The sequence below is a fragment of the Beta vulgaris genome, chromosome 9 (genome assembly GCF_026745355.1).
Source record: "Beta vulgaris subsp. vulgaris cultivar EL10 chromosome 9, EL10.2, whole genome shotgun sequence".
In the NCBI taxonomy this organism is placed as follows: Eukaryota; Viridiplantae; Streptophyta; class Magnoliopsida; order Caryophyllales; family Amaranthaceae; genus Beta; species Beta vulgaris.
Genome location: NC_079210.1, coordinates 47,551,600 through 47,576,324, shown reverse-complemented (window position 1 = coordinate 47,576,324; position 24,725 = coordinate 47,551,600). Strand labels below are relative to the sequence as shown.

General features: G+C 35.5%; 2 protein-coding genes across 3 annotated transcripts; both read left to right on the top strand.

Annotated features, from left to right (window-relative positions):
* Nucleotides 1–10,379: 10,379 nt before the first annotated feature.
* LOC104904277 (hypothetical protein) lies at nucleotides 10,380–13,396 on the top strand. Of its 2 annotated transcripts, none has more exons than XM_048636965.2 (2): nucleotides 10,380–11,853; nucleotides 12,747–13,396. In XM_048636965.2, exon 1 carries the CDS (start codon nucleotides 10,620–10,622, stop codon nucleotides 11,808–11,810), a length of 1,191 nt encoding a protein of 396 aa, XP_048492922.1. In that variant the 5' UTR covers nucleotides 10,380–10,619; the 3' UTR covers nucleotides 11,811–11,853; nucleotides 12,747–13,396. The 2 variants fall into 2 exon arrangements, with proteins under 2 accessions (XP_048492922.1, XP_010690783.2); XM_010692481.4 differs by having other exon boundaries at nucleotides 10,382–11,853; nucleotides 12,690–13,396.
* A 3,038-nt stretch (nucleotides 13,397–16,434) lies between these two features.
* On the top strand, nucleotides 16,435–18,011 carry LOC104904276 (hypothetical protein). Its single transcript, XM_010692480.4, has one exon. The coding sequence runs from the start codon at nucleotides 16,521–16,523 to the stop codon at nucleotides 17,721–17,723; it is 1,203 nt and encodes a 400-aa protein (XP_010690782.3). The 5' UTR covers nucleotides 16,435–16,520; the 3' UTR covers nucleotides 17,724–18,011.
* The last annotated feature ends 6,714 nt before the right edge of the window (nucleotides 18,012–24,725 follow it).

Here is a 24,725-nt window from a genome sequence, read left to right as displayed (position 1 = left end):
CTTCCCACCGCTACTTTCAAGAAATTAGTTTACCGTATTGGATTACGTCGTCTCAAAGATCTCAAGTTATGTAATCATGAGGGGAGTAGATGCGCGCTGCACTCTTTTTCCCTTAACCATGGTTTTTCCCACTGGGTTTTCCTGGTAAGGTTTTTAATGAGGCAGCATCTTACGCGCATTAGAAAATATTTTATTTTAAGAGAGAACTTCTATTTTGTATAATGGACATCCAAGGGGGAGTGTTATGAAATATAATATGGATGCCCATTATACCCCCGTTAGTATATCCGGGATATTCTAGGGTTTTGTTCTCCAAGCAAACCCTAACTATTGTATTGTATATATATACCCTGGACTATATGGAATAACATACAACACGATTCTCTCTTCCTCTTCTGTTTATTTACAACACGTTATCAGCACCAACCGCTCACACTTCCGAAACACTCTCTTCCACGCCGTCAATTTGGCCTCTGCAACAATCCCTGGGTCACCGCTTTCGAGTTGACGCCTCCCGAGGTCCGAACTTTCGCCGCTTATCTCGTCTCCTCCATTCTCTCTAAGGTTCGAATCATCTTATCTATATTACGTGATTTTTTTTGTTTTTGGAAGTATGAATTTCTCAGTTTGTTTTATTCGTTTGCGTCGTCGAATCCATGTGGTTGAGTTCTGTTTTGATTATTAACAAAGCTATTTGAAAATATTGTTTTGAGTTTGTCGTCAAACTGGTACTCGATGAATTTTGGTGACTGCAGTATGGAATCTTTTTTTTTTTTTCTTTATGTATTGAATTTCGAATGCTACGTGATGAATGATGATGATGAAGCTGCACCTGCACCAACCTTTGTTTTGAATAATATTGATTTAATGCTACGTGATGAATGATGATGATGAACTTTGATGATGAATGATATGTATTGAATTTCGAATCAGTATTCTTGAGTCTTGGCCCCTTGTATAGCAATATTATAGTAACATTAGTTTATTCAAATTATATTCCTACATTACCTACTATATGAACCCCTTAAACTACAATATTGAATTACAATTTTATATGAAGTCCTAATTTCGCAATATTCACTTGTATATAGTACATATGTCGAACCTTACAAAGCTTGAATTTGCGGCCCTTGATATTACTGGAAAGAACTATTTGTCTTGGGTGTTAGACGCTGAAATTCACCTAGATGCAAAAGACCTTGGTGAACACAATCAAAGCAGGCAATAAAGCCAAAGTCAAAACAAAGCTAAGGCTATGATATTTCTTCGCCACCACCTCCATGAAGGTCTTAAGATTGAGTACTTGACTGTGAAAGATCCACAAGTCCTTTGGAGTAATCTAAAGGAAAGGTATGACCACCAGAAAACTGTAATACTACCCAAAGCTCGTTATGACTGGTTACATTTAAGACTACAAGACTTTAAGTCTGTAAGTGAATATAACTCGGCTATGTTCAGAATTACTTCACAGTTGAAATTATGTGGAGAGAAAATCACTGATGCAGAAATGCTAGAGAAAATACACTACCTTTCATGCGAATAATGTTGTCCTGCAGACACAATACCGTGAAAAGGAATTTAAGAAATATTCTGAACTTATATCTTGTCTCCTTGTGGCTGAGCAAAATAATGAGCTACTGATGAAAAATCATGAATCACGTCCAACTGGTTCTGCTCCATTCCCTGAAGCGAATGCGACATCCCATAATGGGAAAGAAAAATATCATGCCAACAATAGTGGTCGTGGTCGTGGTCGTGGATATGGACATGGTCGTGGACGTGGACGTGGATACGGATATGGTCGAGGTCGAGGCCGAGGTGGTTATTTCCAGAATTCATATTCCCACCAGAAGGGGGACAATAAAGATGATAACAAACAAGAGAAAGATAAAAATGAGAACGTGACCAATGTATTTACAGATGTGGAGGAAAAGGTCATTGGTCTCGTACGTGTCGTACACCAAAACACTTGGTTGACCTCTATCAACAATCATTGAAGCAAAAGGGAAAGAAAGTAGAAACAAATCTTGTGTACGACGATGGCGAAGGTGATTTTAATTGTGGCAATACAACTCACCTGGAAGTTGCTGATTTCTTCACCACCCCTGAAGGGAATAATTAATCCTTAGATTAGATTATGGTCTTTTAAAGAATAAAACTTCGTTTTGGTTTATTAAGTTATTTCTATGGATTTTTGTTTGGATTATGTTATTTTATTTTAGGATTTTATTTGTTAGTACTATGATTTATATGAATTTTAAATTTTGGTTATTTAGTTATTCTTATATATTATTGTTATTTCATTTATTTGAAGAATATGAATGCCCCTCAAGTTCAGTTAGCAATGAATGGTGAAGATTTATGCCTAGCAGACAGTGCAACTACTCATACCATACTAAAAAGCAAGAGATATTTCTCTTATTTGACAATGAAAGAAACTAGTGTGAGTACTATATCAGGTAGTACAAAGATAATTGAAGGCTCCGGAAGAGCAAATATATTATTGCCTATGGGAACAAAATTTGAAATCATTGATGCACTATATTCTCCCAAATCTCAAAGAAATTTATTGAGCTTTAAAGATATTCGCCATAATGGATATCATATTGAGACAATAAGTGAAGGAAATGTTGAATACCTTCATATCACGAGTATTACCCAAGGCACTAAGAATATTTTGGAGAAATTACCTGCATTTTCCACTGGTCTGTACTATACTAAAATCAATACAATTGAAACATATGCCATAGTAAACAGGAAGTTTGCAGATAATTTCACTATTTGGCATGACCGGTTGGGCCACCCTGGTTCAATAATGATGCGAAAAATAATTGAAAATTCATGTGGACATTCATTGAAGAACCAGAAGATTCTTCCAATGATTTCCATGTGCTGCTTGCTCACAAGGCAAGTTGATAATACGACCTTCACCAACCAAAATAGATTTTGAATCTATCTTTTTTGGAACGTATACAGGGAGATATTTGTGGGCCAATTCACCCACCATGTGGAACATTTAGATATTTTATGGTTTTAATTGACGCATCGAGTAGATGGTCACATGTATCCTTGTTATCAACTCGCAACCTGGCGTTTGCGAGACTACTTGCTCAATTGATTAGATTACGAGCACATTTTCCAGATTTCCCTATGAAGGCAATCCGCCTTGATAATGCTGGTGAATTCACTTCTCAAGCCTTTGATGATTATTGCATGTCTATTGGGATAAGTGTTGAACATCCTGTAGCACATGTTCACACACAAAATGGTCTAGCTGAATCATTAATAAAGCGTCTCCAGTTATTGCTAGACCACTACTTATGAAGTCCAAACTCCCAATCTCTGCTTGGGGACATGCTATATTACATGCAGCAGCATTAATTCGCATAGGCCAACGAGTAATCAAAAGTTCTCCCCATCACAATTGGTTTTTGGTCAGGAACCAAATATTTCCCATCTAAAAGTTTTTGGATGTGCTGTATATGTTCCAATTGCTCCACCACATCGTTCTAAGATGGGTCCTCAAAGGAGGTTAGGAATATATGTTGGATATGAATCTCCATCAATAATTAAATATCTAGAGCCATCCACGGGAATCTATTTAAGGCTCGTTTGCAGACTGTCATTTAATGAGTCAGTTTTTCCAACATTAAGGGGAGAGAATAAACAGCTGGAGAAGGAAATCAGTTGGAATGAATTATCATTATCTCATCTTGATCCTCGTAATAAACAATGTGAATTAGAAGTCCAAAAGATAATTCATTTACAAAGCTTAGCAAATCGATTGCCAGACGCATTTACTGACCCAAATAGAGTAACAAGTCGCATATACCAGCTGTGAATGCTCCAATAAAATTGATGTCCCAAAGGAAAACATCAAACTGCTAGTGAGTCTACAGCACGCCTGAAGCGTGGTAGACCTATTGGTTCCAAAGATAAGAATCCTCGGAAAAGAAAAGGAGCAGGAATTGATAATGGCCAGACCGAGGAAACAAAGAATTTTGAAGGATCTCCAGGAGAGACTTTAGACATGGCAAAGGAAGAAATTCAGGTACCTGACAATGAAGAGATCTCAACTGATTATGTCATGTCTGGAATAAAATGGAACCGAAATCAAATCGACGTCGATGAAATTTTTGCATGCAATGTAGCAGTTGATGTTATGGAAGAAAATGAGGATCATGAACCAAAGTCTATTGAAGAGTGTGCACAAAAGATGATTGGCCAAAATGGAAGGAAGCAATTGAGGCAGAATTAAAATCTCTTGCAAAGAGAGAAGTATTTGGACCAGTAGTCCGTACACCTAAAGGTGTAAAACCAGTGGGACATAAATGGGTTTTGTGCGAAAGAAGAATGAAGATGGTGAAATTGTGAGATACAAAGCACGTTTAGTTGCACAAGGATTCTCACAAAGACCTGGATTGATTATGAAGAAACATACTCCCCTGTGGTGGATGCAACTACTTTCAGATTTCTTATCAGTCTGGCAATAAGAGAAGGACTTGATTTACGTTTAATGGATGTAGTCACAGCCTACTTATATGGGCCACTGGAAATGACATTTATATGAAAGTCCCAGAAGGATTTAAACTGCCAGAAGCAGCAAATTCTAATTCTCGAGAACATTACTGCATAAAATTAAAAGATCTCTTTATGGATTGAAGCAATCAGGGCGTATGTGGTATAATCGCCTCAGTGAGTACTTATTAAGTGAAGGCTATAAGAATGACCCTATCAGTCCATGCATTTTTATAAAGAGATTTGGGTAGGATTTGTAATAATTGCAGTGTATGTTGATGATTTAAATATTATTGGGACCCCTGAAGAGATTCTTCACACAGTGGAATATTTGAAGAAAGAATTTGAGATGAAAGATCTTGGAAAGACAAAATTTTGCTTGGGGCTACAAATTGAGCATCTAAAGAATGGAATCCTTGACATCAAACAACATATACGGAAAAGGTGTTAAAAAGGTTTTATTTGGATCAAGCACATCCGTTGAGTAGCCCAATGGTTGTAAGATCATTGATGTTGATAAAGACCCATTCCGTCCTCGAGAAATCAATGAAGAAATCCTTGGTCCTGAAGTACCATACTTAAGTGCAATAGGGGCATTGATGTATCTTGCTAGCCATACGAGACCTGACATATCATTTTCTGTGAACTTGCTAGCAAGGTTTAGCTCATGTCCAACTCGAAGGCATTGGAATGGAATAAAACATGTACTTCGTTACCTCCAAGGAACGAAAGATATGGGTTTATTCTTTTCTAACCAACCCAAAGAAGACTTAATTGGTTTTGCAGATGCAGGGTATTTGTCTGACCCCATAATGCTCGATCACAAACAGGATATGTGTTCACAAGTGGTGGTACTGCCATTTCTTGGCGTTCCATGAAGCAAACCATTGCAGCCACTTCTTCCAACCATGCAGAGATTTTAGCTATCCACGAAGCTAGTCGTGAATGTGTATGGTTAAGGTCCGTAATTCAACATATACGAGAAGATTGTGGCATATCTATAGGGAAAGAAGCTCCAACAGTTATGTATGAGGATAATGCAGCATGCATTGCACACTCAAGGAAGGATACATCAAGGGTGATAGAACAAAACACATTTTACCAAAATTCTTCTTCACCCATGAACTACAGAAGAATGGTGATGTACAGGTTCTACAGATTCGTTCAAGTGAAAATTTGGCAGACCTATTCACCAAGGCACTTCCCACCGCTACTTTCAAGAAATTAGTTTACCGTATTGGATTACGTCGTCTCAAAGATCTCAAGTTATGTAATCATGAGGGGGAGTAGATGCGCGCTGCACTCTTTTTCCCTTAACCATGGTTTTTCCCACTGGGTTTTCCTGGTAAGGTTTTTAATGAGGCAGCATCTTACGCGCATTAGAAATATCTTATTTTAAGAGAGAACTTTTATTTTGTATAATGGACATCCAAGGGGGAGTGTTATGAAATATAATATGGATGCCCATTATACCCCGGTTAGTATATCCGGGATATTCTAGGATTTTGTTCTCCAAGCAAACCCTAACTATTGTATTGTATATATATACCCTGGACTATATGGAATAACATACAACACGATTCTCTCTTCCTCTTCTGTTTATTTACAACAAAAGAATACTTTTTAAGTCCAATTTTTTTAAAACTAAATATGTTATATATCGTATGCTAAAATATTTTATGAGCTAGATTAGACTTATTCGAATTCAAAGAAGTGAATTCAAATCCAGCACAAAAATATTTCGACTCAAAAATTTAAATATGAAGTCATTTAAATATTTTTCAGACCAATCCAGTCCGATATTTAGACTAGACTAGATTAGTCTCTCTCACTTCTCGCCACACCTTCTCCAGACATCCTCCATCTCTCGACAAATCAACATTTGCCCGAGATGCTAAAGCTTGGATACTACAACAATGGCGTCAAAGCCCTCAAATATATCAATTCCACACATCATCTTATCTTCTATTCAACCTCTTTCTCAATCAAATCAAATCCTTATTTTGGAAATTACTTGGTTGAACATCTTGGATTTTCCAAACAACTTGCTCGTTCCACTTCCACCAAATTCAACCAACTCCAATGTAAACGAATAAAGAAGGTTAGTAGCTCCAAATTCGTCTCTAATGCCGATTCAGTTCTTGCATATCTCAGACAAAATGGATTAAACGATTCTCATATTCGAACTGTTGTTTCTTCTCTCCCCAATATTTTGCTTTCTAAAGTTGAACAAACCCTAAAACCTAAAGTTGATTATTTCTTGAATTTTGGGTTTTCTAAATCTGATTTGGCCCAAGTTGTTTCGGTTAATCCTTATGTATTGCTTAGTGTTCAGTTTGTTCGCGCGATTGAAGCTTTGAAAGATGTTATGGGATGTGATAATCATGTAATTACAATTATGAAGAAATCAAATTGGCAGACAACTAGTAGTTTATCTAATAATTTGATACCTAATGTTGCTTTATTGCGGGATTATGGAATTTCCACTGACATGATTCGTGATCGTTTGCTTGTGCACCCTTATCCATTTTTGAGGAAGACTGTGATTTTTAAGGATTTGCTGGTTAGAGTTGAGAAGAAGCTGGGTATTCCTCGTCATTCCTCGAGGTTTTTGTATGGCGTCCATATGTTGGCTAGCATTAGTGAGAAGAATATTGAATCAAAGATTAAAATGTTTGAGAGTTTTGGGTGGATGAGGTCTGATGTTATAGATCTTATTAGGGCGAATCCATTTAGTTTTGTGTTGTCGGAGGCTAGGATTAAGAAGTCATTGGTGTTTCTGATGAATGATTTGGGTTATGAGCCGGCTTACATAGCGTCTCATAACGCATTGCTAGGTTATAGCTTGGAGAAGAGAATAGTGCCAAGAAATAGAGTCTTGTTGGCTTTGAAAGAGAAAGGTTCGATCAAGATGGATCACTCTTTATATACTACTTTATTGCTGAGTGAGCCGCGTTTTTTGAAGAAGTATGTGCTCCCATTTGAGGAAGTCCATGAAGTTTACGCTAAACACACAGGTCGTTCTCCTGTGCAACCTCTAACTGAAGGAGGAGTGGGGGACAAAGACGGACTCTAGAAATGTATTCACTCATCAATTCATGTTGGTTGATACTTGGTAGGTAAGTGCATAACACGCATGTAGTCAATTGATTTTTTCTTTCTGGACTGTAATGACTTTTTACTATCTGCAGATGGAGTGATGAAACTACAAGATAAAATCTTGTGCTCTTGTTGCTTATTGTTTTTGTTGAAGTGTCTTTGTCGTCAAATTCTGTTGTTTTTTTGTTTCCTTGCGTTTCTTGAATGTGGCTGTAAGTGCTGGTACTTATAGTTAGACATGGACATTCTAATGTCAATCTTTTGTGGCTGTTCTTCGTTTAGAATGACTAAAATTTTCTTCGACTACATTTGTATGGCAGCCTTTTATGGCTTATGATCTATCACTGCTGTCCTTCTGGGGCTCTTCCTGCCTCTTTTTTCTTTTTGGAATGGTATCAGTGTCCTATTGCTCTCAGAAAAAGTGTGCTTTCATCCCAATCTTTTACTTGGAAAGAGTATATAATTCAGTTAATACTTTCCCTTAAGAAACCTAGATTGCAATTAATTTGATGGTCAAGATAAAAAATTGAAAGCCCTATTAAATATTGGGGAAATTTTGATTCAATCGTCATCTGCTCCTTTTGGAAATTTCATCTAGGATTAGGAATATGCAAAATGGACCTTCATTTAAACATCTTCTTATTGGGGAACAAAGCTAGCGATTTCTATTTGCTGTCAGTCGCATCCTTGCGAGATGTGTAGGATGTCAGATTAAAACTTACAAGAGCTTGTAGGTTCTGTCTGGGTGGTTGTTGCTGAATTCTGATAGAAACATGAAGGGAATAAAAGCAAGCTAGACTACTATCTGTTAGCTTTACCTTTGCAAGTTTTATCTTTACAGTCAGTGCTTCTGCTGCCTAGTAATGTTTGTTAATGTAGCTTCTTATGCAAATTTGATTTTATGAACTCTTTTCCCTCTTGATTTCATCTTGATGTCGTTGTTTATTGATGTCAGTACTCTGTTAAATTTCTTGCACTGTCACTGACCAGTTGCAATTGAACTTTTGCCAGATTTTAGACTGAGGGAGAAGATCAAAGTGTGGTTTTGGTGCTTTGTTTTTGGTACATATCGACTGGAAGATGCTGCCAAGGATGTGCAATGCACAACAAACACAGAAGCAACATCCTCATAAATTACCAAGGCGAAATCTCATATTAATTTTTAGGCTTATGAGATGAATCTGAAGCTGATGATAAGAGCAACAACCCGATGGGAAAAGCATAGAAAACTTCACTGACAATTTTTTTTAGCAACGCAAGGATGGGAATATCGCATAAATCTTTAGACTTTATTGTCATTAGCATTGTATTTGGAAGAGGAAATTGGGAGTGGAAATGAGGCATTTCTTTTTTGGATTTGGGATGGATCAAAGGGGAGAAATTGGAGGGCGAGATCAACTCACCAAAGGGGAGAGTTCGCGATGCATTCCTTCTTACTACTTTTACAGCTTCTTTGGATAGAAGGAAATGGAGGGAAAGGACGTGGAGGGATGGATTTTCCTCCATTTGGATACCAAATGAGAAGGGGAGGGAATGGAGGATATATTCCTTCATATCTAGGAGAAACAAATTCCTTCAACAATGGAAAGATTTGAAAGGAAAACTCATTATGCTTTCTTTCCCTTCCTTTCCTCTTTCTCTATATGAATCATATCGCTTCATTGTTGGAAGATAAGTGCTTCCTTATCGCTTTATTTTGTTCTAAACAATTTTGTTCAAAATAGTTAGAATAATGATGTCAATTGATACTCAAGGCCAATGGTGCTTACCTTATATAATATTTATGTGGTTGATGAGTTTTAAAAGTGCAAGTGAATGATGTCTGTTGTTAGTAAAGACTTGGTAAATACGGGTCGATTTACATGGAGAAATTTTTTGTAGATTAATGTTCAATTATTAAACTATTTCTAGTGAAAAAGATATTGGAAATTACTTTTAGGCTAGAGAATGATCAATTAAACTAGGGATTTATCAATTAATAAAAGTTCAAGGACATTAGTTTGGTTAGCTATGTTTATACCAATCCAATGAAATGGAGTGACTCAAGAAAGCTTAGGTTTAGAATCAAACAATTAGAGTAAGTGGTAATCCTATTCTTGGGTTTTAACACCCTTAAACCAACATATACAATATAATAGCTATTAATTAGATTTACCAATTATTCTAGCACGTAAATAATCTTTCTATCATAACAATCACCAGCCAAAGATAATCTATGATATAGTGTAATTACACGAATTAAACAGTAATAACAAATCAATTGGAATCATTCTAATCAAAACCCAAACATGGAAGAGATTTAGAATAATAAAATCAAGGTAGAAAAACGGTGTTCCTCACTTAGCACTAGAATTAAACTATTCACTTATGGCAATAAAGAACAAAGTCATAATCAAACTAAAACAATTCATAAAATTGAACTGAGTAGAGAAATAATACCGAGTAATAGAAAAACCACGAAAACAAAATAAACAATATTTAATAATTTTCAAAGCCAATATATGGAGTTAAAGTTAGAAAGAAAACTAGAATACTTAACCTAACAAAAATGATGATACAAATAGTCTAATAAAAAACTATATTTAGTGTTTAGGAAAAATAAATAAATAAACTAAAATGAGTTACCCCGTGTAAGCAATTGTCTTCACACTTTACACCGTCTTTCACCCGGACAACCGGGCCTTTTTCGGCCCGTCGGGCCAAACTCTCTAGTAATCGGCCAATCAGGTGAAAGCTTTTTCTCATACTTTTGATTTTAAACTTCTATCTGGAGCACTCCTCTTGCTTCTCGGACTGTTGGGTCATATCTCATATGTGATCCTGAGACTTGTATAGTTGCATACTTGCATTACACAATCCTACGCTATTTACCGCCCGTATTTATTAAAAATCACCCGCATACGTCCAAATGGTAATAACTAATACGTCTAGCATTTTCATGTTGAGAAATTGGGTTTACTCCACACTGAAACCCTTCTCCAGACAACCAACTCTTGGGCAATATGCTAAAGCTTAGTTACTACAACAATGGCGTCAAACCCCTCAAATTCATTGATTCCATCCATCATTTTATCTTCTATTCAACCTCTACCTTAACTTCAATCGAACTAAATCCGTATTTCGAAAATTACTTGGTCGAAAATCTTGGATTTTCAAAACATATTGCTCGTTCCACTTCCACCAAATTCAACCAAGTCCTTCGATCACAAGGAACAAAGCAGGTGAGTAGATCAAAATTCGTCGCTAATGCCGAATCAGTTCTTGCATTTCTCAGACAAAATGGATTAAACAATTCCCATATTAGAATTGTCGTTTCTTCTCTCCCCAATATTTTGCTTTCTAAAGTTGAAAAAACCCTAAAACCTAAAGTTGATTATATTCTGAATTTTGGGTTTTCTAAGTCTGATTTCGCACAAGTTGTATCGGTTAATCCTTATGCATTGCTCAATGCTCAGTTTTTTCGCGCGATTGAAGCTTTGAAAGATGTTATGGGATGTGATAATGATGTAATTACAATTATGAAGAAATCAAGTTGGAATACAACTAGTAGTTTATCTTATAATTTGATACCTAATGTTGCTTTATTGCGGGATTATGGGATTTCAATTGACTTAATACGTGGTCGTTTGCTTATGCACCCGCAACCTTTTTTGAGGAAGACTGTGATTTTTAAGGATTTGCTGGTTAGAGTTGAGAAGTTGGGTATTCCTCGTGATTCGTCGAGGTTCTTGTATGGCCTTCATGTGCTATCTAGCATTAGTGAGGAGAATATTGAATCAAAGATTAAAATGTTTGAGGATTTTGGGTGGATGAGGTCTGATGTTATAGATCTTATTAGGTCGAATCCGTTTTGCTTGGCGTTGTCGGAAGCAAGGATTAAGAAGTCATTGGAGTTTCTGATGAATGATTTGGGTTATGAGCCTGCTTACATAGTGTCGCATAATGCAATGTTAAATTATAGCTTGGAGAAGAGAATAGTGCCAAGAAATAGAGTTTTGTTGGCTTTGAAAGAGAAAGGTTTGATCAAGATGGATCACACTTTATATACTACTTTAGTGTTGAGTGAGCTGCGTTTTTTGAAGAAGTATGTGCTCCCATTTGAGGAAGTCCATGAAATTTACGCTAAACACGCAGGTCGTTCTCCTGTGCAGCCTCTAACTGAAGGAGGAGCGGGGGACAAAGACAGACTCTAGAGATGTGTTTAGTTACCTATTGCTGTTAGTTGATACTTGATAGGTAAGTGCATAATGCAGATGTAATTAATTGATTTCTTTCTGGCCTGTAACTGCTTTTTACTATGTTGCTACTCGTACTTAGACATGAACATTCTAATGTCAATCTTTTGTGGCTGTTCTTTGTTTAGAATGACTAAAATTTTCTTCTACTACATTTGTATGGCAGCCTTTTACGGCTTATGATCTATCACTGCTGTCCTTCTGGGGCTCTTCCTGCTTTTTTCTTTTCCGAATGGTATCAGTATCCTATTGCTCTCAGAAAGAGAGTGCTTTTTAGCCCAGTCTTTTACTTGGAAAGGGTATATATTTGAGTTAAATAACCTAGCTTGCAATTAATTTGATAGTCAAGAATCAAGAAAAAGAATCGTAAGCCTTACTAAATGATGGGGAAATTTTGATCGAATCGTTATTTGCTCCTATTGGAAATTTAATCTAGAATTAGGTATATGAAAAATCGGGACTCGTCTCCAGCAAAACTAGCTGGATGTCTATTTGTTATCACTCGCTAAATGTGTAGAATATCTGTTTACAACTTACGAGAGCTTGTAGGTTCTGTCTAGATTTTGGGTGGTTGTTGCTGAATTCTGATAAATATATGGAGGGATCAAAGCAAGCTGGACTATTAGGACACTGCTAAACTTCATCTTTTCAAGTTTTATGTTGTAGTCAGTGGTCCTGCTACCTAATAATGTTTGTGAATATAGCTTCTTCTGCACTTCTGATTTTATAAACTTTTTTCCCTCTTGATTTCGTTTTGATGTTGATGCTTAGTGATGTCAGGACTCTCTTTTATTTCTTGCATGTGTCACTGACCAGTTGTGATCTAACTTTTGCCAGAGTTCAAACTGAGGGAGAATATGAAAGTATGGTTCTGTCACTTTGTTATTTATACAGATTGACTGGAAGATGCTGCCAAAGATGTCCAATGCACACAAACATGGAAGCAACATCTCCATAAAGTACCAAGGGAAAAACTCATATTAATTTGTAGGCATATGAGATGAATCTGAAGCTTACGAAAACAGCAACAATTCAATGGGAAAGGCAAAGAAGCCGTGGAGGACAGGTAACTTAACCTACAATTACTTTTATGGTGCCGGAAAAGCAACGTAAGGGGGCAACTGCAATCCTCTTTAGACTTTATCTCTATTAGCATTGTGCTTAGAAGAGGAATTTGGGAGGGGAAGCGAGGGGAGAGCAAATGAGCTTTTCTGGATATGAGATGGATCAAAGGGGAGAAAATTGGAGGGAGGTATACATTCTTCTTGCTACTTTTATGAACCATATCTCTTCATTGCTGGAAATTCTGGAAGACAAGTGTTGGTCATGTTATTCGTGCTTCTTCCCTTTCCTCCTCCCTTGGTGTCCAAACAGTTTTGTTCAAAAAATATTTAGAATGAGGATGGCCAGTAGTGCTTACCTTTTAAAGTATGTGGTTGAGGAAGTACTGGAAGCTATAGTTTTCCTAATTATGTTGCCTATTTTCCTTCAAAAAGAATTTACATTGGCTCTTCCTTTTATGGACGGGGTCCATCAATTACCTTTTCTTTTACTTGGAAAGGGTATCAGTGTCTTATTGCTCTTCCTGATTATATTGCTCATATAGTTTCTTCGACAAGGATCAAGCACAAAATTTCTTTAATACTTGTGCCGAAAAGAAATAGGAATGGTTTTGGTGAGAGGGAACAAATACTTCTTTTTAGTAAATGGGTGAGGAGAAGGACCATGTGCAGACCTTAGCTCTCATAGTTTACTGGTTTGGCATTCCTGTCAAGTGCTTGAGAGTAGTGGGGAGATAAGGCCATAAGGGGATCCATACTCTCAAAAGAAAAAAAAACTAGGCAAGATTCGAAACGAAGACCATAAGGATCTAAGATAGGAGTCTTGCCAAGTGACCAAGTACTACTCGGTTGGAGGGAACAAGTACTTGAGAGTGATCACTTGTATGTGTAAGTTAGATAGTAGTAAGCATAGTATAGGTGTAGCGGAAATGGATCTCATGAGCATTGCCAATGCCCCGGCAAATGAGCTGCTCGATGCATAAATACATGTATGAAACCACATTCACTTTTCGAAATTCCAGTTTTGGTTGAATAGCAAATTTGCATTTGGTTTCAGAATGAAGATGAGAATCCTTCTCATATTTTTTATATATGGTGTTTTTTGAAACATGCTGCATGAAAACCTAACTAAAGTTAACAAGTTTTTCAATGAAGCCAGAGCAAGCGATGCTCGAGTTGTTGTTTGCTTCTTGCTGACTAATACTGAGTGAGTGAGTTCTATGGCTTAATTGAGGGGTAGAGCTGTTAGTTGATCGTGGTGGCGGCGATGGACGATGGTTCCATGGCTAAGGTCACATGTGGCAGAGGGGCAGTAGGGTTATGACTCATGCGATGAAGTTAGGAGTTGATATGTTTGTTCACTTGCTCAAGCAGTAGGCTCTATAGTAGCATTTGATCTGAGCAAGTTGTGCATAGAATATTTTCTCTTTGTAAGCAAATTGGAAGTTTAGGGCCATATAACAAATTTCATCAAACTTTGAAAAATATGCATATAAATAAACGAGTACATGCTCCACAAGTTGATTTCAACTTATTTGAATTGTAATATCGAATTCGAACTTTACTCATTTGCAAATTATTCAACTCGAGTTGAACATTTAGCCAATCATAATCTATATTGTTACCAAGCAGCTTTATTCATATATCTAATTAATCAGGAGCCTTGTGGTTCCAAGTTTCAGATGAGCAATATAATCAGATTTTTGGAATTATTAACATTTTTATTTGGAGAACTACCCAATAAATATGCACATTTATAAATTAAATGATATATACCAGCATAGTGTCTTCTGGCAAATTTAAGTTTAAACCAAAATCGATAGATGTCAGCAAATTAAAACGCATAACTTTAATCAACAATATAAGTTCAGTTTTTTGTCCCACACAATCAAATGAGACGTCAAATAATAAAAATGTGTGTTTCAAGACACGAACTCATGACCTCTTGTTTGATATGCTAATGCACTAACCAATTATAATGCTAATGTTGATCTTTGTTGGGGAAAAATTATTTAAAGACAAATATTTCTGTTTTTGAAGACTTTAAAATCAGTAAATAATCCGGAACATATGACCCGAGACAAGAAATAGGTATCTAATAATAAACCCTACTTTTAGTTGTTAATTCTATAAAGTCCATTTGATAAAAACCCTAATATTAAAAGACCCAATTATGAGGTTTTATCATCAATCATCCTAAAAATTAGAAAATGATGCTTATGAATGCTAGGGGAAAGCGAATTTCGTTTAGAAGTTCTAACTTTATTCTTTTATTAGGGAGGAAAGTAAAAAAAAAAATTGATAAGTTGCAATAAACTCAACTACGTATTATTTGAAAAACGAGTTAAAGATGGTTGTAGTGAGCTAAGAAGTTAACTTTATGACCCTATTAATGATAAACAATCACAAATAGTGTCTTTCTGCTGAGTGGTAGTGTTATTTTAACTTTTTAGTTTTATAAGATAGGTTTTTATTTTTATTTTTAAGCCTTATTTTTTAAAATTTAATTTCATTTCAGTTTAATTCAATCAAACACTTTTTTGATTTAAACATGCCTAAATTCTAGTGCAATTTACTCTCTCCGCCTTTTTTTCTTGGACTTTCTGAACATCTATAAACTTTTAGTTTTTTTTGGATGTTTTGATTCTTCAACTTTTTTTTCAATAGGTCTTGTAAAAGATGACCTATTTTTAATTTAAAATTAGACACCGTCCAAGCTCAATATTAAGAAAAGAACATGACACCATTCTGAATACAATGACTAGTTTAATCTATTTAGGAACTAGTTTAATCTATTCAGTGATTAATTTAATCTATTTAGTGACCAATTTAATTCATTTAGTAATCATATTCTTTAGCTCATTTAATGAGTAGTTTGATCCATTTAGTGAGTTTAATCCATTCGGTAAGACTTCGGATTTTATTTTAGTCTATGTTTTTTTGTTGTTGAATGGCTTTATAATCATGTATTGTAGTTCGAGATTCAATGGAGAACGAATGAAGGAAAAGAAAAAGAGAAGGAATGACTAAGTTGGTGAAGGAAAAGAGAAATGATGACTAAGTTGGTGTAAGATATCTAAAGATAAATAGATACTCCCTCCGTCCCAAAATATAGTTCCCATTTCCATTTTGGGTGTCCCAAAATATAGTTCCCATTTCCATATTTAGTTCCACATTTTTCCGTAATTTGTCTAGAAAAACCGTGTCCCATCATTTATTTGCTTCTTGAATTTTTTTTTTCCTTAGTTTATTCAACCAAAATGTTACAATTAATGCTCTTTCACCAATTATCTCCATTCTCTCTCCTAAAATCATTTTTTCCCATACAACTTTTATTTAAATAAACAAAAAACCTTTACTATCCCAACTTGCATAAATTACCGTAAAAAAAGGGAAATGGGAACTATATTTTGAGACGGAGGGAGTAGTATTAAATTATCCCGAGACAAAAATGATTTGTAAGAGAAAATAAGCTTGAATTTGTCTGATTTTATGTTAAAATAAAATCGTCTTAAGATTTACTCTTTTTCCTCTTACAAGTTACCACAAAGAAAAACAGTCGTCGTGTTTGTCTATCCAACAGATGAACAAAGCACATAGTTAGAATATGCTCAAATTTCGCAGCAACTTCAATGGCGTCCAAAACCTCTACTTCATCCATAATTTCCGCCATTTTCTACTCTATTCAACTTCAACCTCAACAAAAGGAAAACCTGATTTCGTAAATTACTTGGTTGATAAATTAGGGTTCTCCAGAAAAAAAGCTCTTATCACTTCTACTAAATTGGTCCACTATCGGATGAGACGAGGTGCGAAAAAGGTCAGTGAATTCAATTTCGTTCATAATTATCATTCCGTGATTACATTTTTCAAACAAATTGGGCTTGAACAATCTCAAATTCGAAATGCCATATTTCGTAATCCCTTAATTTTGTCGTGCAATGTTGACAAAACCCTAATACCTAAGACAGAACTTTTCCAGAAATTGGGTTTTTCTGAATCTGATATTGCTAAAGTTATTGAGGTGAATCCTTCAATATGTCTAATGGGTTTGAATACTAATATTATACCGGCAATTCAAGCTTTGAAGGAAATTATGGGTTGTTATAATCATGTGATCTCAATTTTGAAGAAATCGCCTCGAATGCGGCTTTCGTGCATTCCCAAACTTTTCCTGCCTAATGTAGATTTATTGCGTAATTATGGGATTCCCATTGAATTAATCCGGAAACACATACTTAGGAATTTGTTCTCCTTTCTTCGGAAAACTGATTTTTTTCAGAATGCAGTGATTAGTGTTGAAGGGAAGTTGGGGATCCCTCGACACTCTCCACGGTTCTTGTTAGGTGTTGTGTTACTGACCTCTTTTAGGGAGAAGACTATCGAGTCGAAAAGACGAGTATTTAAGAGCTTTGGGTGGACTGACTCTGATATTGTAACTCTTTCAATATCAACTCCTTTTGTTTTGGCACTTTCTGAAGCTATGATCGAGAAGAAGTTGGATTTTCTTATGAATGAGATGGGTTACGAGCCGAATTACTTGGCAAAGAGGTGCATGATGATAACATCTAGCTTGGAGAAGAGAGTACTGCCTAGACATAAGCTTCTCTTAGTCTTGAAGGAGAAAGGTTTGTTGAGGATGGATTACCTTCTTTATAGTGCTTTATCCATGACTGAGTCTCAGTTTTTGAAGAGGTTTGTGTTACCATATAAGGAAGTCCATGAAGTTTATTCCAAATATGCAGGTATTAGTTTGGAGATGCTAACTCTAGGATCGTCGAAACCAAATTCCAATGTCTCTTGTTGCTAGGTAGGTTTACAATTTTGGATGCAACATTTAATTTGTTGAAATCAGTAATTTCAACTAGCTGCTAATGATGGAAAAAGAAAAAAAAAGCTGCTGACTGGTCTTGATGATTTTTCATTGTATCACTTGTGGGAGCTGCTATTTTGATGCTTCAGAGCTTCTTTTTTGTGCGATAGTTTCCTGAATGTACCTATGCTTCATATTGTTCATAGTTGGACAGTGTAATGGCTGACTGTCAATTCTTAGTGGCTTCATGAATCATGACTATTTTTTCGGTCATTATTATGTGAAGTTCTGGTATATGTTACCCTGTTTTCCTTCTTTGATGAACACCAATACTTTACAGTAGAATTGGTTGAATTAGCGACATTTGTGTGGGAGCCTGGCATTGTTAGAGCTGAAATTTTCTAGACATAACTTTAGGACTGCTACCTGTTTATGGTTTGATCGATATAGCGCTCTGTATAGTATAACTATCATGTTGCTGTACATGTGAAAACTGATTTTCCTTAACTTATTTTGCTAGCTAGTTTGCCACATTGGTTTGATTTTAAGAGTTTAACTAGAAGATGCCAGCTTCATTCTACATGTTTGTGGATTAGATCTCAGACCAAATTGTTGAAACTAATCAATTTGTCGTGACTTGAAGATTGCAATTTGCAATACAGAGTTATCCTATCGTAAATAAAAGCACGCTCATTACATGAAATATGTTTCAGATTACATCATAGGAGTAGTACCAACAACATTACTCCATTTGTTCTGTAAAACCTTATAGCTAAGGGTCAGTGTATGAGAAATTTAATCATCTATAAATGAAATGATAGAACTGTCGGACTCCAAAAAATGCTATTGGGTGTTGGAAATGGTTTGTCAGTGTGCATTTCATACTTCTTAATATGTAGCTACAGACATACAGTAGCAAAAATATGAGAAGAGAGCACGTTATTACACGAAATATGCCCCAGATTACATCATAGTAGTAATAACAACAATAGTCCATTTGTTCTGTGATTTATACGGGTGTGCATTTTGTACGTTTTAAAACGTAGCTACAGACATACAGTAGCAATACAAGAAGAGAGGAGAGGAATTAGTGTGCTAAAGGAAATCCATACAAAAATAAATACTATAAGTTGTCATCATTTGAAGAGCCTGGAAATATATGATGTACTTCATGTTCATCTCCATCACCTTTGACAATTTAGACAAAACTCAAAAGTACTATTCCCTCTATCATCCATCAACTTTTGAAGATTATGTGCACATTTGGCTCTAACTATTGGTATCATACATGATGTAAGTTTGTATGCTTCAATAACAGTTTATAGTCAAATGGTATCATATTCTCGATTTCTTAATCAGGTGAACTAGAGGGTAGAAGAAGCAACTGGCAAATGCTCAGATAGAATGTAAACGATTAGGATATTGTTTCATTCTCATTTTATGTTAATATCTTCACTGTAATCTTGTGATCTTTAATGATAGTTTCCTAGCATAATAGTAACTCTTTTATGTTCATGACTTTGGTGGAACTGATTTGATTAAATAAACTAGTATTTTGGTCCGAGCATTGTCCCGGGTTGGTATTGTTTTCCAAATTTGATATATTTTTTTCCATTCCCGTTAAAAATATATTAAGGAGAATTCAACATTTAAAAGGTACAAATATAATAATGTAGACACTTAAAGCATGATTAAAAGTTGGTTGAGATGGTAATTGTGTCATGTATAATAGCAAGAGGTCACGGGTTCTAATCTTGTTGCAAGCTAATTTTACTTTTGTTAATTAACATGACTTAGGACAATTCCAATGGAGTAACAGAGGTGCCATGTAACGTGTATACATTGTTACACACACCTTTTAATATATTTGTATAGATTCCCCTTCCATTTTGCCGCAAAAATTATTTTTATGCAATATCACACTTACCTACTTGAATTTTACGCTCTATCGCGATCTATTGGCTTTTGGCTCACACTCTATCATGATCGATTGGCTTTTGGCTCATACTCCATCACGATCGATTGGCTCTTGGCTCTCACAAGGTAACTACATGAGGTTACCGGCAACAGGTTATAGCGGCCTCCACGTGTGGTGCAGCTACTAACGTGCACATGTTGAGAACGCTTGAGCTAGCCATTAGTTAGCTTCTCTTACACTATGTTCGGATAAGAGGAAATACGACAAAGGGAGGAAAGGGAGAAAAGAGGATAACAAATTTCCTTGTTTGGATAAAGGGTTCGGGGAAGGAAGGTGTGGTATCATTTTTCCTCCATTTAACATGCACCATGTCTTCACAATTGGCGGAAAGATGGAGTTTCATCTTCATCTTTCTCTCCCTTTCTTTCTCCCTTTCCTCTTTTATTCCCTTTTGTTTCCCTCTATTTTGCTGTCATGGAGTCGATGGAAGGAAGGAGAGAGGGAAAGGGAAACGGAAGGAGAAGGGGGAGTATAAGAGCGAATCTACATTCAAATATATCTGTCATTGGAAGGAATTTGCTTCGTTAAAAGGAAAAGTAAAATAAATTTTTGTGATTCTCCTCTTTCCCTATATTGTATCCAGAAATGGAAAACGAATTCCTCTTTTCCCTCTAAATTTTGGCTAATATAATGTGGATGTCTTTATTGATTGTTAAGGTGTTTCCTTGTGATTCTATGCATTGGGGATTTCAGGTGCTATGAAGTCTTGAAAATTAACATTGCTCATAACGTAGAACCACGAGGAAATTCTGAACAATCAAGTTGAGGAACTGATGGAGAAGAAACCCCTAATATATAGATATATGCAAATAAAAGATACATATATCATTGACATTTTTGATAATTTTGATAAAGACAGACGTACCAAAACATCTATATTTTCGAAAATATTTGTTTTTGCATGATCACTAAATATTACTGGAGTACCATCCTGGATTTCAGGGCATTCCCGGGGTTCAAATTCTCATCCCAACAATATGTTGGGCATTTAATTTTGAATTGTTTAGCCTTGTATCCAGCTTTTGAGCTGGTGTGCGTTGTAGGTTAGTAGCCTAGCAGGGGTTGGTCTTGTGATCAATTATATTTCCTAATCAAAAGAAGAAAAAAAACTAAAACATCACTGATATACAAAGTCTACTATGTAATAGTATATGCATACATGGATTATGGAGCAACTCCATATTCTGTTTTTGTTTTTGAAAAAGTTCACTGAATACTCTTGTTTTTTTTTTGCAAAATTACCAGAAATGTAAAACAAAATTTAAGGTAGGAAGAAATATTATGAACCGTTCTTACACAGGGCTTCCAAACTAAAGGTCCATTACAATTCATACACCCCAAAACCTTCCCTCTTCTCAAATTCCAAACAAATGCTTGCGAGAGAGAATTGAATCCTTGCTAAAGAAAAATTCACAATTTGAGCCAACTTCAATTCCTACCAGAAATGTAACTATATATGCAGTTGTATTTGTATGATAGTTTTTGCAAACATTGGGTATAAATTAAGAACCTTTGCCGATCCAACCACTCCATCTAGAAAACATTGGGGAAAACTGAAAAAGTTAATAATTTTGGTAGATTGAGGCCTCTTTCAATTTGGAAAACCATGAGCTAGAAATAACATGACCTTTTGAGATTTGGTTATAGTTTTAACTTGTAAGTCATGGAGAAAAGAAATTGACGCAGTCGGAAAATATGGAGAAAAGCAAGCGCTAATCTCGATCAAGAACAAACAGACTTACAAACAATAAATCTGTAAAAACTTCGGAATCTACCATAAAAGAGTAGGAACTCTGTGATATTATCTATACTAATATATTAAAAGGCGTGCGTAAACCAAGAACGGTGCCACGTGGTGCTCTCCCTAGGGAGTTTTAGATCATGTAATCCATGTACAATAAAAAAAAAAATAGAAATTGCATAGTATAGGTTTTGATCCCATGACCTCAAGTTCATGCACTAAAGTTTTAACCACTAGACCAAGTACTATTTAGTGCTATTATATCAAAGTACAATATTAATAAATGAAAATTTTCTTACCCGGGGCATGGCCCGGGCCTAATAACTAGTTAAAAGACAAAAACTGCCTCCAAACAATGACCTAATAACGTTTAAATACTTAACACAACACCCTAATACGAAATTAAGGAAATAATAAATTTCGAAAATAATTAAAATGCTGATTTCGTGCCTTAAACGAACTCGAATGGCTTAAAAAGCCTATAGGTCACGGCATAGCGGTAAGTTTGACTCGTTGGCCCATTCCGCTTCCAGAAAGGTATCATAATAAGCAATCGGATTGCGTAAGCCCGATTAGTAGAAATTATTTCAGGCTTTTTTGTCGAACTTCGTTATCGAACTTATCCGCTAACCTTCCTACGTCAGAAATACTCTCCCTTATTCTAAATAAGTGTTACGTTGAGTTGTTGACACTGTTTATCAACTGATTTTGATTCCATGTTCTAGCTATTTTATATAGAAATATAGTGGACTGAAATCTTGTTAGATTCATTTCAATGCATAGTCTTGAAATATTATTTGTTTATAATTTTTAATATTTTTTGATAATTTTTATTTGAACACATGTAATAAGATAATAATGATTAAAGGAGCGCATCAGCCATCAAGTTGGTGAGTAGTTATTATGACTTCTCAAGATTTGACAGTATTTTTTTTTTAAAAAAAGTTTATTTTTGTTTAGAGAAACGGATTTGACAGTAATTGTGAAATAAAAGAAACGAAGAGATACCTGTTAAAGTACAAAGAATGATTACTACCTACTTCTGCGTCACTACGTGCACGGAGCAGCTATACCCTCTTCTAGTCTTCTTTGTGAAATAGCAACATTGTCGGAAATGGGTAAGAAAAGGAAATGATTTTGTGAGATAGACCATTAAATAAAATTAATTCTTCTAAGTTACATTTACTAATTATTACTCCTTTTCTTTTTTATTGTTACATTTACATACATATCAATGTAAAATTTTGAGTATATATATCTCTATTTTTGTATTTGTAAAAATTATAAATAAATATATTAATTAACAGTATAATAATACAAATCTAACAGATCTCACATGAGTATGTTTTTATTCACGTATAAATCACAAACAAAGGTCAAAGTGCGATTTATGAGTAATATGAAATGTCAAAGTGTAACAATTATAAATAAACGGATGTAATATATCTATTTTAATGGATGGATCATCCGCTGAGAAGACAATATTTTCTCTAATTTACCCACTTGGAAGAAGATATAATTAATTTGCAATCTAGAGATGTTTACAGAGTAACATCTACTAGGGTTAAGGTTGTCTATGTATATGGGATAATGAAGATATACTTGTCAATCTAACAAGAAATTGACTTTGGAATATGCGGTGCTAACACATAGATTTCATTTATGTGAGGAAAAATGAAAAAGAATAATCCCATCTCTTGGCGGTCTTCACATAATAATTCCTCATTAACTTAATTTCAGAATAATCCTACTTTTATGCTCCATCTTCTCAAAATGAACCTTTTACCGACTTATAAAATTGGTAACTTCTATTAGAAGGTGACTTGCCACGTATCACATTGTGATTGGTTTTTTTAAATTTTTTAAAAATAAAGGAATTTATGGAAAAAAAAACTTTCCCCTTTCCTCCCCTGCCCCCATCCCCTGCCGGATCATACCCAAATGGTTTTCCAACAAATTGACCGTGGTTTTTTGGTCAATAATAGTCACGTGCCAAGCACGTGACTCGAATTTTTGCCATTTTTTGTTTCTATCCTGTGTGGCCACCACTCACCACCGAATGGCGTCACCTTTGCCTAGCCACAACCACTAATAAAAGCACCTACCGTTGCTCGCCACAACCACTAGAACCATCCATTGCAACCCAAAGCCACCTAGTGCAACCCATAACCACCAATACGAGCACCCAACACAAGCACTTGACACAACAACTACAACCACCCACTGCGACCCACAACCACCAATACGAGCACCATCACAAGCCACATCCATATACAACCACCAATCGTATTTGCCACAACCTGTACGACCACCCACCGCAACTCACAAACCACCAACCTAGTTGTCACTACTCGAAAACCCAGATCTCGAATCGAAAACCCACAACCAACAATTACCCCACCCACATCATACCACCACCATTAGCACCAAAACGAGGGAATGGAGGGAATTAAGTGAGGGAATGGAGGGAATTAAGTGAGGGAAGTGGATGAAAAATGGCAAAAAAATCGGATCACGTTCCCAACACGTCGTTATTATTGAACTTAAAACCATAGTCAACTCCCCTATAAACCATTTAGGTAGTTGTCAACAATTGTTTTTACTATTTAAGGTAGTTTTGGACAATTTCGTTTACTTAAGGTAGTTTCTCGCAAAGTGGTACAAAGTTAAGGTGGTTTGGGACAAAAACCCGAAAATAAAATAAAAATCTAACTTGTTAAACAAGTTGGAGGTAAAAAGACCTATTTTTAGAAAATGGGGCATAAAATTAAGATTATTCTGAAATTAAGTTAATGAGGAATTATTATAAGAAGATTGTGAAAAGGTGAGATTATTCTTTTCTATTTTGCCTTATAAATAATGTAAGATAAAAAAAAAAAAGGGTTATGCTATATGCAGCCCTTATGGCTGCATATAAGACATAAATACATTGCTTAAAATGGAATTTAGTTGTAAATATATGACAAAAATTTACATCAAATCTATGTAATAAATAATCAATTAATGTTTGTTTTTTCCATTTTTAGCTTCTTATATGCAACTCTTAAAGCTGCATTTAGCTTTTCCAAAAAAATACAGAAAGAATATCTTAAAAATCTAGTACACCTGAATTAATAGATTGAAACAAAATTACTCCCTAGATTGAGGCTACCTTCTGCAGAATTGGTAAATCCTCATCAACAGGAAAAGATCGAAGAAAGAGATAAGAATAAGATACTCCCAAATCCTAATTATTACCGACATTGTGACGTATAGTAGTAAAAATCCCTCTTCTTTGCCT

What these genes read in the sequence shown, in the direction of transcription:
- LOC104904277 (XM_048636965.2), top strand. Translation starts at nt 10,620, where the DNA reads ATGCTAAAGCTTAGTTACTACAACAATGGCGTCAAACCCCTCAAATTC.
- LOC104904276 (XM_010692480.4), top strand. Translation starts at nt 16,521, where the DNA reads ATGCTCAAATTTCGCAGCAACTTCAATGGCGTCCAAAACCTCTACTTC.